General features: G+C 45.5%; 1 protein-coding gene across 1 annotated transcript in view; it reads right to left on the reverse strand.

Annotated features, from left to right (window-relative positions):
• The window catches only part of Usp46 (ubiquitin specific peptidase 46), a 67123-nt gene that overhangs the window by 32875 nt on the left and 16032 nt on the right, over positions 1 to 18216 (reverse strand). The window contains exons 2-3 of the mRNA XM_021163490.2: positions 5828 to 5908; positions 1168 to 1381 (exon numbers count right to left, since the gene is read on the reverse strand). Of these exons, the coding sequence (XP_021019149.1) occupies positions 1168 to 1381; positions 5828 to 5908 (295 nt within the window). The remainder of the gene's footprint in view (positions 1 to 1167; positions 1382 to 5827; positions 5909 to 18216) is intronic.

Consider the following 18216-nt stretch of genomic DNA (forward strand, 5'->3'; position numbering starts at 1 on the left):
GAAGGAAGGAAGGAAGGAAGGAAAGAAAGAAAGAAAGAAAGAAAGAAAGAAAGAAAGAAAGAAAGAAAGAAAGAAAGAAAGAAAGAAAGGAAGAAAGGAAGAAAGGAAGAAAGGAGAAAAGAAGGAAGAAAAGGAAAGAAATTATTCTAAATGGGATGTCAAATATCAAATTTTGTTTGTTTGTTTGTTTGTTTGTTTGTTTCACATATAATGGGAAAAGAAGAAATGTCTTCTGTTGCGCAATGGCTGTGCACTGCTTCAGTCCCAGCATGCCAGAGGCAGATGCAAAGACAGGGGAATCTCTGTGAGTTTAAGGCCAGCCCAGTCTATCGATCGAGTCCCAAGACAGCCAGGGACTCAATTAATTTATTAAATTAATAAAAGGGAGAGGATAAATTAACTGATTAATTAAGTTTCATATTTGCATCAGGGTCTAAATATGTAGGTGGCCTGGTCTAGGTGGCCTGGAACACAGTAATCTGCCTGTCTCTGTCGCCTGAGTGTTAGGTTTAAAGTTATGCCACTAGTACACCTGCTCTCTCTCTCTCTCTCTCTCTCTCTCTCTCTCTCTCTCTCTCTCTCTCTCGTGTGTGTGTATGTGTGTGTTGTCTATGTAACATTTTTTTTAATTTATTTATTTTATATATATGAGTACACTATTGCTCTCTTCAGACACACCAGAAAAGGGCATCAGATCCCATTATAGATGGTTGTGAGCCACCGTATGGTTACTGGGAATTGAACTCAGGACCTCTGGAAGAGCAGTCAGTGCCATCTCCCCAGCTCCTGTGTCTATGTAATTGTATGTAACATGTAGGGTATTAGATCTTCTGGAACTGGACTTACAGGTGGCTGTGAGCCACTCAGTATGGGTCCTGAGAAGCAAAATCAAGTCCTCTGGAAGGGGAGAATATACTTCAAAAGAGTTCATTCTTATCCACTGAGCCATCACTCCAACCCCTGAAATATCTTTTCTTAAAAAACACTGTGGCTGACCATGCATACTCTCCCTTAAAAAAAAAATTAAATGAGTTTTTCATTTTGAGGCTACACAGAACCACTGCCGTTCCCCATTCCAGAGCCTCGAACCCACGACGACCAACCGCAGCAGAACCTCTGCTGTTCCCCTTACCGGAGCCTCGAACCCACGAAGACCGCAGCACTCACCGTTCTCTTTCCTCAGCCTTGAAATGAACTTCTTTGGTGGGATGACGCCAACCTTCTTCTTCTGCGTGGCAATGCTGTGGAAAAGGTCTGCCAGGCATGTCAACAGGTTTTCCTTCTTTTTTTGCTGGGCCTTGTATGCCAACACATTCTCCCGGAACGGCCGGCAGAAGTACAGCGCTTGAAGCACGGAGTTACAGTAGCATGTGTTTCCAAACTGCCAAAGCACAAGAGGAGAGGCTGCAATCATCGCCCGGACGTAAGCCACCGCCGGACAGGAGCGGGGAGAGAGGTGCCACCGCCGGACAGGAGCGGGGAGAGAGGTGCCACCGCCGGACAGGAGCGGGGAGAGAGGTGCCACCGCTGGACAGGAGCAGGGAGAGAGGTGCCACCGCAGGACAAGAGGAGGGAGGTGCCACTTCCGGACAGGAGAGAGGCGGGAGGTGCCAGGATCCCGGGACCTGCCAATCCCTGCGTTCCCGTATTAGAGCCAAGCGTGTCTAATTAGGTAAGGGTGGATCTGATCAACAAGGTCAGGGGCAAAGGGGTACAGCAGTGGTTCTCACGCTTCCTGATGATGTGGCGGCACCCCCCCCCCAACAATAAAACTACTTCATAACTGTAATTTTGCCACTGTTATGAATTGCAACGTAAATATCTGTCTTTTCCAACTGTCTTTGGCGACCCCTGTGAAAGGGTAGATGGAGCCCCAGATGGGTCACGACCCACAGGATGTTCAGAGGGGTCGCAATCCATGGGTTGAGAACCACACCCCCTCCTTAGCTGTAGTTTTACTTGCTATGCTTTCAGTTATGGGGAGTCAACCACAGTCTGTGAACATTAAGTGGAAATTTACAGAAATAAGTTACCTATAATTTTCTATTGTATACCATTCTGAGAGCTGGGATGGAATCTCACACCATCCTATGCCATCCTGCCCAGGATCTGAATCATTCCTTAGTCTCCTGTATCCACAAAAATATGGTACCTGCCCACTAGTCATTTAGCAGATATCTTGGGTATCACAAGTAATCTTCATATTATTTAACCATGGCCCCATCCTAGTTTTAAGAAACAAACTAATACTGATAATTTGCTGTAACTGTTCTATTTTATTAGAACATAATTTCATCTCTTGTGCCTAATGTATAAATTAAACTTTATCACCAGTGTATATATATAGAACAAAACAGTCTATATAAAATGTGGGACAATCCAGTTTTAGACATCCGTTTGGGGTCCTGCAATGCACCCCTGACAGATAAGAGCTTCTGATCCATCCAAGTCTATAAACTTATAAAAAGCACTCTGACTAGGAATCTAAGGAGGTCTGGTGCTTAGAAAAAGACAAGAAAGAAACCCACATCACATGGGGACTCAGAAAAGCAGCTGGCTAAAGAAAAGACACAAAGTAATATTTAAAAAGCTCCCCTGGCTGCAGGCATGGTGATGCACATTTGTGGTCCCAGCTCTTGGGAGGTTGAGGCAAGAGGATCACTGCAAGTTGGAAGCCAGCCTGGACCACACAATGAGTTCCAGGCAGCTTGAGTTATACAGGGAGAACCTGTCTCAAAAACAAACAAACAAACAAACAAACAAACAAACTCACATGGCTATAAAAATAAAAATCGGGGCTGGAGAGATGGACCAGTGGTTAAGATCACCAACTGCTCTTCCAGAGACCCTGTGTTCAGTTCCCAGCAACCACACAGTGGCTCACAACCATCTACGACGTGATCTGATGCCCTCTTCTGGTTTGGCTGAAGACAACTACAGTGTACTCATATACAATGAAATAAATAAATCTTTTAAAAAAAATCAAAAAGAAACTGAAGGGGCTGGGGATATAGCTCAAGAGGAGATTGTGTGTGCGTGTGTGTGTGTGTGTGTGTGTGTGTGTGTGTGTGTATGCATATGTACATGTATACATACACGCACATACAGTGCAGGGAGTGGGTGGGTGTGTATTTAAGGAGTTAAGAACCACTTGCTCAAACAAAGCCTTTAAGGAACAGAGCTTGTTTAGGGCTGCAGTGGCTGCTGCCGCACAGTACAAAATCTCACTTACTCCAACGCTTACTCCAACACAATGGAGCAAGAAGTGCCTTCATAGGCGCCCCTGCCTTCTTCCCGCCTCTCTCCTTCTAAGTTACCCTGCCTTGTGTTTCGACCAAGGTGGCAATTGTCCCAATATGGTATCACACAAGTCCCTGGTCTCTCTGTAATCAGATTAGGGCCCACACAGCAATACTCTATCCCTCTCCAGTCACAGACACAGAGATTTTTTACTTCGGAGGGGAAAGTCATTATCTCACTGGTTTCTAAGTGACTGGAAGCCCAACTCTGTTGGAGGCCCTAGCTGAGACCTGTACTTTAAGGTGTTCCCACTCAGTAAATGAACAGGAAGAAATTCCAAAGCAATAACAAGATCCATAGCCTGGATTATAAAACGCTGCAGAGGTCAAACAGAGCATGGGCATCTCTGAATGGCTTTGTGGCTAGGACATCTTCAGTTCCTGCGTGTTCTAATGTTCCCTGACACAGTCACATAACAGGTGACAAACCCTTTCACACAGAGGCTGGCACCTTCATAAATTACCAATTAAGGAATCATAAATGAAGCTATTAATAAATACAGCTCTCACGAGTCTTCTACAAGGTAGGCAACAGCCTTAGTTCTCTCTCCATAGTCTACATTTGTATTTTCCTTAGCTAGGGAAGAATTTCCAGGAATTGAATGACTCTCTTCAGAGAGTTAAGAGGAGAACTATTCACAGTTGCTAAAATAAGCTTTCTATTAAAGTTTGAAAACTGAGTTTTGCCAATACAATACCCTGTATTTCCAGGGCCTTATGTAGCCTTCCTCTGTCCAGTCTTCTCTCTCCCTCTCAGGATCTTTCACTCAGACACCCTACAGCCACAACCGGCCTGATCTAGTAGTCAACTCTGAAGAAATAAAAGGAATATTTTCCAAGTGTCTACAACATACTGCAGTCTCTCATCAGGGCCTCACATAGTCTCTCTCTCTCTCTCTCTCTCTCTCTCTCTCTCTCTCTCTCTCTCCCCCCACCCCCACCCCCACCCCGTTCATCCTTCACTGTGACTCAAGAGGGAGAAACCACTGCAACCACAATTACTGAATGCGGAATGGAGGAGCAGAAAGGCCAACTTCCTTGCCTGGGATCACACCACCAGTTAACAGTACAGGAAGAATTCAAATGTAGCTCTTTCCTTTATACCCAATGTAGCATTTACTTGCAAAGAATGTGTCCAGCTTCTCCCAGCAGGAAAGATACTGACAGAATGGCAGAGCAGCTGCTCCAGAAACCCAAGTGTCTGTGAGCTAACAGGCTTAGCACCTAAAACTTTGACTCAATAAAGACACAGTGACGTAGAAAATCCATAGGGGTGATGGGTAATACCACTTTAGCTCATAAAGCCAGATACTAAGGGGCTCCTGCCTAGCAGAAAGAAACCCAGTGTTGTGGAACAGTTTCCTCCAAGATTGAAACCCTCCATCTGGTAGAGAAGCTCCTTACATAGGAAAGTAAAACACTCAAAACAGTTTCAGGAAGTCCCTGAAACTGACCAGATTCACTGGGCCCCTCCCTGCCATAGTAAGCAGAGCTAAACTACAAAGAAGACTCTAGGAAGAACAAAAGCTGCCAGGAAGACTGAGGCTGGAACAACTGAGCGGAAGAAGCAGAAACCAGTAGAGCTGCTTGGAGGAGGTTTAGACCAGAGTCACTAGGAAAAGCCACTCTCTGCCCTGCTGAGCTGCCACCAGTAAGCTGTGCAGTGAGCTCCAGGTTCCCAGCTCTGTGAGCTGTCACCCATGCCTGGGTATGCCTTGGTAAGGCAGCTGTCTTTGTCTCCTGTAAGTAATCCCTCACCCATACTTTTGTATCCCCAATAAAATTCATTGGCTCACCAAATTAAACTTTGGTGGTGCCTGTAATTTGGTCTGTAGTGAGCTCCCTATCTGGGGTGACTGGATGTATGGGTTGTATCTCCCTACGAAAAATTTTGTCATACAACAATTGGGGCCAAGTAATTCTGGGGTAAATGACTCGTGGTTCTTGATTGGCAGCCCTCAGTTACGCATGTAACTGTAGATCTCTAATATCAGCTGTACTATCAGCCAAGCACAGGTAACCAGCTACCAAGTCTTAAAACTCAAGGTGTATTTTTGATCCATACCAAAACAAAGACTGAGAGGTCACGCTGTGAGAAAGGGAGGAACAAGCAAAGTGGGTTTGGCCACACACTAATGACATCACTATGAAAGCGACACAGACAAAGGAAAGCCCTCAAGGCAAATTCGATCAATAATGTAGCAATTAAGTCCTCTGCTGGGGACAACTATTACAACATTTTAAAAAATAGATTAAAGTGCCCTTCTCCAGCATTTGACTCTGCTACTAACTAAAGCACACAGGCAGTTCTTTAAATAGATTTGGCAATGGCAGAGGAGAGCTAGGAATACTCAGGCAGAGAAGGATCCCTCCAAGTTCAAGGCCAGCCAGGTCTACATAATGAGCTCAGGACCAACAGAGCTACATAGCTAGATCTTATCTCCCCAAAACAAAACAAACAAACAAACAAACAAGTCAGGAGCTTTACGTCAAATACCCTAAAGCAAATGGAAACAATAAATACTTACATTGACCAATCCGAAGTAGTGTTCATTGATCGGAAACTGCTCTGGTCCAATGTCTTTTTCCAGAGCAGAGGCATTGGTGCCCTACAAGAAAACATAACAACAGTTCTGTGGCATGAAAACAGATGAGGAAGTTGGGGGATGGAAGCTGGCCCACTCCTGAAACAAGCATCCCTTGTCAGCAGTGTATACTGGATGTGCGACACTACAAGGAAATCAGGAGACTCACTAGCAAGGCTTTCACTCTATTGCATATCCAACGTACTTGTGGCCCTGGCCCTGAGCTTTCGATTAGGAAAAGGTATTTGAGATAGATATGTAAATAACAAGATGGTCTTCTGAATAATAATAATATATTGAATAATAAAATACTCCAGATGGCTGCAGAAATAGAGGGCCTGGAAGATGGGACCATTGTCAAAATCAACATCTTCATTCTGCTAAGGAGTTCCCACACACCCACTCAGCCAGGCACTAAACCAGGCATTTATGAGAATGGTGAAGATACAGACATATAAGACAGCTCTCATGGGGTTCCCATTTTCATATATGATGATGGCCTGAAGCACAAAGCAAACCTATTAGACAATATACCAGGAGCTGGTGTGTACAGCAAAGGAAAATAAACTCAGAGATGGGCTGAGGCCGGCGGGAATGCTACAGCGAGGGCTGTGTGAACGGTAAAGGCTGCCCAACTGCACCTTTAAGTAGAGAACTTAGAGGTCTTACTGAGAAGGCTCTAAGTACAGACAATGTTGCAGATCATGGAAGGATCCAGTGTGAGTCCTGACAACTATGGGATGCGTCGGATTGCTAAGCCTGGTGATACTGGAGCACAGTTAAGACTAACAGCTCCTGTGCCTTCTGTGCCGGGGACTGTGCAGTTTATCCTCATGACGCGCCTAAGAACTACACTATGTGTGATGGCTGTTCTCCGCTGTCTACATCTGGAAGTGACTTAATACCCAAGAGGCTGTGAGGGATTTTTCATAATTAAATCATCTGCAATGGGAAGACCCACTTTAATCCAGATCTTTAGAGGAGGTAAGATCCACCTTTAACCTGAGCCACACCTACTGGCGGTCTAGCTAAAGGATGTGAGAGAAGGAAGCTTGCTTTCTTCCCCTGCTTGTTCTTGCTCTCACTGGCAAGTGTATTCCTTCGCTGGCAGTAGAGCCTATGTCTTCAGGATTCTAGCTGAAGACCATCTGAGATATATATGCAACCTCATGAACTGAACAACTCCAGGATTTCCGGGTCTTCTATTGGAAAGACAGCCATTGTTGAACCTGCTAGACCGCAGCCTGTTACCAACTCCCAAAGGCTGAACTCAGGAATCGGTTTCAACCTTATCCAAATGTTGCAGCAAGCCTATCCATCCAAACTGTGATGAAGCCCACAGCCGGGGCCAAGCACGGGTGATGGATAGTCATTTCTCCCAAAGAGCTGAGTGAGCTGGCTGTAAGGGGATAAAAAAGCTCACTCTAGTCAGGGATAGAGTCATCACTGACCACAGGGAACAGGTTCCAGATCCCTGAAAGACACTCAGTTCCTTCACATAAATGGTATAGTAGTTGCTTATAACCTATGCATATCCTCCTCTATGCTTGATATCTGCTGCTATGCATATCCTCCTCTATGCTTGATATCTGCTGCATTACACATTATACCTGGTATAATAAATGCTATATAAACTGTTGTTATATGTGTATACATACATACATACACACACACATATACACATATATATACATATATATCAACATATATACCTGGTATATATAAATGCTATATTCTACTGTATTGTTTACAGACTAAAGACAAAGTCCGAGTGCTCGGTACAGTTGAAATGTTTAAAACGTTTCTGACCTGTATTTGACTGCTCTGTGTGTACAGAGCCCACGCATGTCGGGGGAGTAGTGGGTAGGATCAGAGCCCTTTGCTGCTGTTATTCCCTGACCATCTGCAGCCTTCTCTTTCCCAGGCTGTCACAGAAGACTCGTAGCTCTCAGAGACACAAGGATTTGGGAGACAGAGAACAGAAAGCTAAGCATTTTATATTTAGAAAGAAATACTACTGGGCCTGGGGGTGAGGGATGATTCATGATTTAAGAGTACATAACTGCTGTTGCAGAAGACCTGAGTTTGATCCTCTGATAGCTAAGTCAGAAGGCTCACAACAACCTAGAACTCCAGCTCCAGGGGATCTGGTGCCCTCTTGATTCCACAGACACCTGCACATACATGTAGATAGACAGACAGACAGATAGACACACACACACAGAAACACACACAAGAGAATAAAACTTAAAGACATTTCTAATGTTCTTTTATTTATTCTCTGTGTGTATGAATGTTTTGCCTGCATGTGTATAAGTGTGCTCTGTGCATACCTGCTACCAGAAGAAGGTGTCAAGTCTCCCTCAGACTGGAGTTACAAATGGTTGTGAGCTACCACGTTGGTGCTGGGCCAAACCCAGGTCCTCTACAAGAGCAAAAGATGCTCCTTAACCATTAAGCTATCTCTTTAGCGCCCCTCCCCCAATGCTGTGTAATCTTAATTCATATACAATCATTTCCTCCTCCAGAAAAGACATGGCCATGAAGCAGACTGGGAACCAGTCAAAGTGGTCACTTGCCACAAAACACACAGTAAGTAGAAGATAACTTGAATCCAAGCATCCAGAACAGCAGTACAGCAGGCTCTCCCCTCCCGCTTAGGTTTCTGTGTGATGTCTCCCTCTCTCTCTGCTCTGGCAACATTCTAGTCTCCTTTACCCACCATCTGAGAGAAGACACAGTGCTCAGATGGGAGGCAGCTTCAGAACCCTTTCTTCAGAGTTGTGAAACCATTGTCTCCACAGCTTTACCACAGCCGACCTTTTGAAATAACAGATCAAATTACGGCAGGACTTCGTGGAACAGACAAAGAACACCAACATTTCTTAATAAAGCTATTTCTAAATCATAAACTAATATGAATAATGGGTATTAAATAGACCTACATCTATTTTTTTTTCAAGCAAAAGTAGAATGTTTGCCAGCAAGAGCAGGATCAACGGAAGATACGATGTATCAGTGGTTGGAACCAGATCTCATTGGATTTTTCTTTATGAAGAAGGGCAACATAGAGAAGTTAACAATGGTTTTGCTAGTTAGTTCTTTGGTTGAGGATGGTCAACCCTCCTTCCCTTGTCAAAAGCTCTTCTTTCTGAAGTTGGTGGCCAAAGTCCCTCTCTCCCTCAGTGGCCCCCAGTCATAGAGGACTCGCCCATAGGCCTCAGGTTTTGCCGTTATCCTGGGTGGTTTCAGGATCCATGTGGAGAAGTCACGTGGCAGAGTTGCTCTCCCAGCAACCTGACAGCCTCTTTTCTAGCTATCTTTTATTCCACTGTATTCGACTCCAGCCACCCACTAGAACCCAAGCACAGCTCTGCCCACTCTTTCTTAAAGTCTCCCATCATGGAGATATCTACACTGTGCTAAAATTATACTGCTTTAGATATAAGGAGTCACCCACAAGCTAGTGTGTTAGAGTCTCGGTCCCCAGGTGGTGGCACTCTGTAGGCTGGGATACTGTTTAGTTCTGGAACGTTAGGGGGCGGGGAATGGCTGGAGAAGTCAGGCAACTGAAAGCAGACCCTTGAGGGATGCATCTTGTCCTGGCCATTTTTTTGCATCCCCTTTTCTCCACTCTGGCAGCCACCGTGTGAACTGTTCTGCTCAGCAACACCCACGTTCTAACAGCGCTGAAGCTATGATCCAAAACAAGCAACTCCATCTTTTCAAACTTCACATGCCTAGGGAAGTTGAAACTTGCAAAATTCATGAGGGGCCCCACTCCAGAGCTATGGAAGCAGAAAACAAGCGCTCAGGGAAGAGACTGTGACCAGTGTGAGTGCAGAGAGGAGATTCTTGGACCTGTTAGCTGCCTGCCAGCCCCAGGACTACAACTCCCATGAGGCCTCCACCTTTCCCAGATACAGCTGCTTTTGAGTCATACTTGCTCCTGTAGTAACCCCTCACCCACACTCTAGTTAAAAACCCAAGCAAAAATACATTTGTCACCAAGTTAGACCTTTTTCACAACCATTACTTTGGTCTATCCTATCCTGGGGGGAAACACACACACATACCCCACAAGTGGAAGGAGAGAGAGAGAGAGAGAGAGAGAGAGAGAGAGAGAGAGAGAGAGAGAGAGAGAACGAACTATGCCTCCCCTGGAAAAGTCCCTCATACTACAGCAGGTGGTAAGAATTTTTCAGCTCCATTATAACCTTATGTAATCACTATGGTAAATGTGACCCACCATTTACCAAAACATTAGTCAGCAGCATATGTATGTGTGTGTGCACGTCTGTGCGTGTCTGTGTGTGTGTATGCATATATATGTGTGTGTGTATGTGTATGTATATATAATCAATCAATAATAAATTTGTGTATATGTATATATACATATATACATATATATGTGTATACATATATACATATTATACACACACACATATACACATATATACTGTTGTATACAAAGGTAGAATTCCAGTCTACCAAGGACACGTTTGTTTTAATTCCCCAAACAAGTGAACACAACCCTCACACAGCAAAGGAAACCTGAGACGATATTAATTCACACATCTGCTGGCCAAACAGAATGGGGCTTGCTCTGAATTAATCCAGTGGGCTCAGAATGCTCCCAAGTGGCCTTCAAAGGGGAAGCACAGACAAGGAGAAGGAAGGGATGCGGTGTGTATGATGACCTCAGAAGCTTTGCAGAGGGAGGCAGAGACAGAGCCAAGGCGTGGTCCAGTCCCCACCATGGACATGGCTGCAGCTCCAACACGATGCAGCCCTCCACCAACTGGGCTTCGGCCCAGTGAAACCTGCTTTGGATTTCAGAACTATCAGAAAGTCAGCGAGGCCGGCAGGATGGCTCAGCAGGTAAAGCACTTTCCATGCAAGGCTGGTGACCTGAGCTTGATCCCCAGGACCCATGTGAACACAGAAGTGGAGAACCAAGGTCAGAAAAGCTGTCTGTCCTCTGACTTCCACACAGGCCTTGATGTTATTCATGTACCTCTCCAATATTTAACAATAATAAACCAATCGATAATAAATAAATCTGCTCTATTTAAAGATAGTAATGTGGATTGTTTAAGCCACTCAGGTAATAGAATTGGCTACAGCAGCCTAGGACCCTGGCACTGTAAGTTTAATGGTTCCCGTCTGTAAGGACTGTCTGTCCTTCCTCACCTCCATATCTCTCCCAGCATTTGCATAGTCCTTAGACTCCATCCCAGCACCCAAAAGGGGAAAAAAAATCTCCTTCTGGATTTCACCCCCGCATCACCCTGAGAAGCTACAAATATAGCCAGCTCCCCAGAGCGGGACTTGTCGACAGCTGGCTTTTCCCAGAGGTGGCCTGAGGCCTCCCCTATGTCTCTTTCCAGGGTTGCAGGAGAAGCCTCTGCAAGGTTTCAGTCAGGAGCCCCAAGCCAGCCATTTCTGACTATCTGCACCTTGCAGGCTTCCCTTGGAGCTCCATGTGACACTACCCACTGGCCCTTGACATCCATCTACTCAAAACATCTCGTTCCTCTGGTGTCGTGTCCCCCCACCCCCAGTAAACAGTCCTGCTTTCTCCAGGCTGGACCCTCCAGGTCATAGCCAACATCCCTGCTGAACTGTCCCCCGTCCATCACTGTGCACTGCTGACAAACTCCTTCAGTCTCTCCACTCCAGCCACTTCTTTTTCAGCTGCAGCTGGGCAAGGTTGCAGGATATCTCTCACCCAAACCACCACCAGCTCCTACCGAGCCTCTGCCATCCTCCTTAGCCAGCCCTAACTACTACAGGAGACGGCGTTCTTTTGAAACATGAAATTGTTTTTGGAATTCCCCCTGGTGGCGTTCAGGACTGTCACTAACCTTTCTTGTCACTCATCCTCTGCAAACCCTAGCTGGACCAATGGCTGCCTTTCAGTCTTCAGACACCCACACTCTCTCCTTGTCACTTTGCCCTGCCTATACCTTACAAGACTAATTGAAAGGCCAACTCTTCCGGGAATGCTTCATAGAGCCTCCACTGAGTTACCACACATGGCAAAGGGGATTTTGTAGATGACTGAATGAAGGATCTTGAGACAGGAAGATTTTTCTGGATTCTCTAAATGAGAGATGGATTTGGCAGGATGCTTCAGGTCCCCAGAGGTCGGGGTAAGTAAAGATAGGTGATGGTGGAAACATAGCTCAGATATACTAAAACCATCACACTTCTGGTCCTGGAGACAGAAGGGCCTGTGAGTCAAGGAACAAAGGCAGCCTGCAGAAATCCCAACAGCCAGGAAGCAGAGGTGCACTCTAGGGCGAGCAATCTGGCCACACACTTTAAGAAATAATGGTGGTCTTTTTGAGCTGCTAATTTAGGATGTGTGTGTGTGTCTGTGTGTCTGTGTGTGTCTGTGTGTGTGTTAGTGTTTGCACGTGTGTGTGCAAGTACACATACCCCTGTGCGTATATGCATAGAAGCCAGAGGAGGACATTGGGTGTCGTGGTCTATCACCCTCTACTTTGTTCCATTGAAGCAGGGTCTCTCACTGAACCTAGAGCTAAGCTGGCAGCTAGTAAACCCTATTGTCCTCCTGTTTCTGCCTCATCCCTCAGCACTGGAATACCACATACAAACTGCCACACTTGACTTCTTACTCAGATGCTAGGATGGGGGCTCAGGTCCACACACTTGCCCAGCAGACTCTCCTGCCTACTGAGCCATTTCTCTAGCCACTCGGGTAATTTCTGATAGCAGAAAGAAGAAACTGATACACCTCTTCCACATCTCTCCATGCACATTGTCTCCCCCTCCTATGACAGTTATTATTTCTATAATCATTAACATCTGATTTAACCCATAACGATATATGACGTGGTAACCTTCACAATACTACATTCTCAGTGAAGAGCACATAGTAGGCCTACAGTGCCTACAGACTAGATGGATGGTCAGGTGGCTGGGCAGACAGGGGTGGTTAGGGATGTCTGTGATGCAACTGTGTGCATGACAATGTAGACCCAGGCCTGTATATTCTCCCAGTGTGCTGTTCAATGATGCGTAAGTGGTATCCTCCATCACCTCCCCATCCTCCCATTCCCTTTATAGACACACAGGAATTGGTTTCCATGGAAACAGAATGTAACAGATATTGACATTTGGAACTAAACTCTTGCTTTTACATCCTAGCGTTTTCCTTTGGTAACATGAATCTTTGTACCTCTTCAACAGATTTGGGGGTTATCTCCATTAAACATAAATGCATCCATGATACAGTGACACACACGAGGGCACTCATGTGATAGGAGTGGGGATGAGTACTTAAAGGTTAATTAGGTGGTATCAACCAAGAACTTAAATGACCATGTCTCTCAATCCTGCAATTCTACTTTATTACATAGATATACTCATACAGGTGGATATAGAAAGTATAACAAAGACCTAACTCATATGTGTGACTTCACAAAGTGGAAATCCATTTGACTCTTTCATATCAGTGTTCAAGATGGTGCAGTGCAGGTCTGGTGCAACAACCCCCGCAGTGCTTTGGACACAGAGTCCTCCTAGCTTGTCAACTTTGTTGTGAGTAGGAGTCAGATGACTAATCTAGTTCCTGCCACCGAATAATCTGTCACAGCAAAAGGGAAAAATGAATGGATGTCTTTCCCCTTATAAGGAGGCTCTTAAGAACTACAAAGGATACTTTTGCTTATAAGCCCTCTGACCAAAAATCTCAGTCATGGAGCCACATAGCTGCAAGGGAGCCCTCGCAAATGTGCCCGTTACCTAAGAATTTGTGGCCAGTTAGAAGCTTCTCTTACCTAGAAATAGAAAGTAGATATTGAAGGGACAATCAGCAGGCAATATCTCAGATGGTCTTTGCAGCAAAGGTTGCAACAGAAAAATTTACAAGACCTCAGAATACCATGCCAGTCTTTTTATTTCTGTAGTATGGAGATTGAACTCGTGACCCTCTGCATGCTTCTTTTCAGGTACTGCTGTGTAAAGTGACAAGTAATAGACCAACTGCAGGGTACCTAGGTAAGAGTGTACCTAGGTCATCCCTGGAATGTCATCTCTTCAGTCAACACACAAGGCCCCTGTTTGTGCCTGCTGTGTCCCCCACACTCTTCTTTTTCTGAGGAGCAGAGCCAGAGGAGCCTGTCCAACTGTTGTATTCAATACCTGCATTTTAGTGAAAATTGCCAGAATTCTTGAGAAATTCCTTGGCTTGGGGGTTTGTTTTAATTATGTTTGTAAGGTTTTCATCTGTTTGGTTTTTTTTGTTGTTGTTTTTGTTTTTGAGACAGACTTTCCCCACTGTGTTGTCCCAAGTGAAACTCAACTCCTGGACTCAAGTCAGCCTCCTACCTCAGCCTCCAAAGCAGCTGGGGTTACAGATGCCTACAGCTGCAGCAGCGGACTAACAGTCAAGAAAATATCAGTGATGTTGCCCAAGAGTACGGCTGAGGGATGAGACAGTCGCCAAAGGCTTTTCTTTTATTTTTTTAAAGATGTATTTATTTTATGCATATGCGTGTTTTACCTGCATGTGTATAGGTGGACTACTAGGTGCCTGGTGGTCACAAGGACATCAGATCTCCTAGAACTGAAGTGACAGATGGCTGGAAATCACCATATGGCTGCTGAAAGCTTAACCTGGGTCCTCTGCAAGAGCAACAAGTACTCTAAACCACTGAGCCATCTCTAGCTCCAAGAGATTTCTTTTTTAAATCCTCTTAACTCCGAACATTTTATATGGAGATGTATTATTTAGGAACTCATATTTAGCATGTTTAATAAAAGTCTAGTAAACTAATCCTCTACAGTAGTGAGCTAAGGCCACCTCCGTCACTGTTGCCTGCCTTTTCTTACCAGGGTTTGTCTTGGAGCTCTGTCCCTTCACCTCTCTAGGAGGTCAGAGTGCCTGGTGCTGATGTCCGGCCTGCCTATTCCACAGCACAACAGAGAAGTGACGCAAACAGTGAAGGTTAACAGTACTGTATCAGTCGTGAAGCGCATTGTCTACACAAAGCCTCGCCTCCTGTTGCAGGCACCTAGGACAATGGCACAAAAGGAAAATCGGAGGCCCTGAAAAATATAAACGCTGTTTGTCCAGGGGCTGAACAAAGAACCGATCCCTGTGGGAAAAAAAATCACAGGATCCGGAAACCTAAGAAACAAAATTCTTACTTCAGTCAGTGAGCGAAAGTGGGAACGTTCTGAAAAACAATACAAAGAATCTTATTAAAAATAGAATCTGAGCTGGGACCAGTTCCAACAAGACCGTAATGTTAGCTTTTCAAAGCACCTCCGGAGACGACCGAGGGGGCCTCCGACACTCGCAACAAACAACTCTAGAAAGATGAATCATGAGCGCATAGGATGGCACGAAAGAACTGTCTTCTTAAAACCATTTTTTAAAAGCCATTTATAAGGAACACAAGTTAGAATTCCCCCAGGGGAGGGAGGTTGCCAGAGAGAAAGAAATAATTAGAACACAGCATCACACTAAGGTCAAGGTCTACAAGAAGTGCCGAGAACATTGCTGCAATGTGTGAGCCAAAACCAAAGCCAGGGAGGCCAGGAGGCATCCTGGGAAGTGAGCTAGACCACACCACAGGTGTGAACCCAGTGCCAGAGAAGCAAATGCCCTTGCCCTGGATCTCCCCCAGGCAGCTCCCGTAGCTCAGGACATGTCACCTCTCTTTCCATTTTGTTCAAAGTAGAGAGGAGACCCAGGGAGGGCCTAAGATTATATCTAAATACATACAGAGGAAGGCACTGGTTATAGAGAGTTGAATTAAAACAGATGACAGGCATGGAGGATGTTGCCGGTAAAATTCTAGTTCTATGTTCAAAAAGTTACTAAACCAACGAGGTGTCTGTAGAACAATGAAACGTTCAAAAAGACTGTAGCCCTGGACTTGCAGTGACAAAGGTCATCCCATAGACAAGTGAAAGGATGTAGCCCAAGTTTTTAGAATGAGTCCAGAGCTCCCAGTAAGGCTCAGAAGGAATAAGGATCCTGGTGCCTTAGGTGTAATCAAGACAGATTAAGTGGAACGGGGTATTGACTGTATAGGCACCGCTCTGAGGGATTTCTGTGTACTCACTGTAGTCCTTACAACAATTATAGTTAGTCTCCCATGTGTGTGTGTGTGTGTGTGTGTGTCTACATTCATGTACATGTGGGTGTGTGCCAACATATGGAAGTAAGAAGATGATGCTGGCTGTCTGGCTCAGTCACTCTACCATATTTTTCGAGACCAGACCTCTCATTGAATCAGAGCTCATCCATTAGGGACAACATTGGTGTGATACAGGAGCACCCCTATGTCAGAGGCATCCTCTGAAAGAGAAAACATCCCAGTCCTCTTATACAAAATGTTCATCAGGGGCTGGAGAGATGGCTCAGCGGTTGAGAGCCCTGGCTGCTCTTTCAAGAAGATCAGGATTTGATTGCCAGCACCCAGAGGGAGGCTCACAACTTTTTGTAACTCCAATCCCAGAGGATCCAACTCCCTGTTCTGGCTTCCTTGGGAGCCAGGCACATACCTGGTGCAGACATACAATGCTAGAACATAACCGTACACGTGAGTAAAGCAAAATAAAGCAAACCTTTATAGGGCATACAACCTGCTTGGAGAAAATGAATCTGTGAGCTGGCAGAAACAAGACATGTGAAGGAGAAAAAGGCTTTTCATCATTGTGTCCAAGCCTTTACCCAAGTAATAAAATTATGTTAAATTTTAAAAGGCAAAATGAGAACGGATTTTTAAGGAATGAATCAGTTAACACTAAATAATAAAATAAGGTGCAATCTTACCACCTCCAACTTTTAAATTCCTGCCTGTAGATACTACAAACAACATAACAAAGCAAGGGACCATGGAGAGAGAGGGTGTAATGACCAGGGGTATGAAGAACAAAAGTGTCTTAGTCTGTCATATGTGGCTCATCTCTCTGGGCTATGGAAAGAAGAACGGGGGGGGGGGGGGGGGGGGGGAGTGGAGTTGGGTTAGAGAGAGCAAAAGTGCAAGCTGAAGCACACTCACTACTCCTTCAAAACAGATTGAGGGGAGAGACCCTTGCAGGGAACAGTCTAGACCATGGTCCCATCCCTCAGAGCTGCACCCTGTCTCTCCCTCTCCAGCTGTCTCCAACTCACCCTGTGGCTGCAATGTCCCGTAGTCCTTGACCTTCCTTCTTACAGACTGTCATGGTTTGAATATGCTTGTCCCAGGGAGTGGCACTATTTGGAAGTGTGACCTTGTTGGAGTAGGTGAGGCCTTGTTGAAGTGGGTGTGGCCTTGTTGGAGTGGGTGTGGCCTTGTTGGGGTGGGCGTGGCCTGGTTGGAGTGGGTGTGGCCTGGTTGGAGTAGGTGAGTCACTGTGGGCATGGGCTTTAAGACCTTCATCCTAGCTGCCTGGAAGCCAGTCTTCTCCTAACTAAGACACAGACCTTTCCTTTCGGCACTCATCCTAATTTATAACAGAGTAACTTATTAGTTGACATGTCACCCTACTAGATGCCTATGTGCAGCTCACAGACCTACTCTGCCTGCGCTTCCAGATGTTTATATAAACTTTAACTGTTATAATACGGCTGTGACCAGCCAGGTATTCGTGGCAACTACGTTCTGAGAGAACAATCGGATCATGGACTTGTTGCAGAGATACTATGACCCAGAAATCTAAACTCTGCGACTAGCTCTCTACAGAGAAGCCTGCCAGCTCTACATAAGATCCAGAGTCTCCTCAGGAAGTGATTATGTCTGATTCGTATGCCACCCCCTAGCAGTGCTTTCCATAGAAAGAACTTGACACATCTGCTCACTGAACAAACTTGGGAAAATGAGGAAGGATGGGGAATGGTGTGTACTCAGTGCTCCAAGAACCGCACATCTGTATGCTCCTTTGATCTCCCCCACAAACCCAAGGCAGAGAATCCTTGCATCCTACACAAGGAAATGTTGAGGCAAAGCTGCCAAGCAAGCTCACTGAGCCAATGAGGGCAGAGCCAGGGACTCACACATCTGTCTCCGGAATCAGCTGCTGACTACGAGTCAGGCCAGAGAATGCTTCGTTCACATTTTTAGTAATTCCTGAGCTGTGAGTGGAGGGAGCCGGCAGACGGCCAGGAGTGTTTTCTGGCTGCTGACTGGGCATATCCCTGAGTGTTATGAATGGCCATCCCAGTTATGAGCACGCAAACACCACCACAGCGCTTCAGCGCTCCTAAGCAACACTGAACCTAACTCTCCCTGTCAATAAATCATCAATAAAGCAGGCCCCGCCCCCACCTCCCAGGCGAAGGAGGGCGGTGCATGATGAAGCTGAAG

The sequence above is a fragment of the Mus caroli genome, chromosome 5 (genome assembly GCF_900094665.2).
Source record: "Mus caroli chromosome 5, CAROLI_EIJ_v1.1, whole genome shotgun sequence".
Classification (NCBI taxonomy): Eukaryota; Metazoa; Chordata; class Mammalia; order Rodentia; family Muridae; genus Mus; species Mus caroli.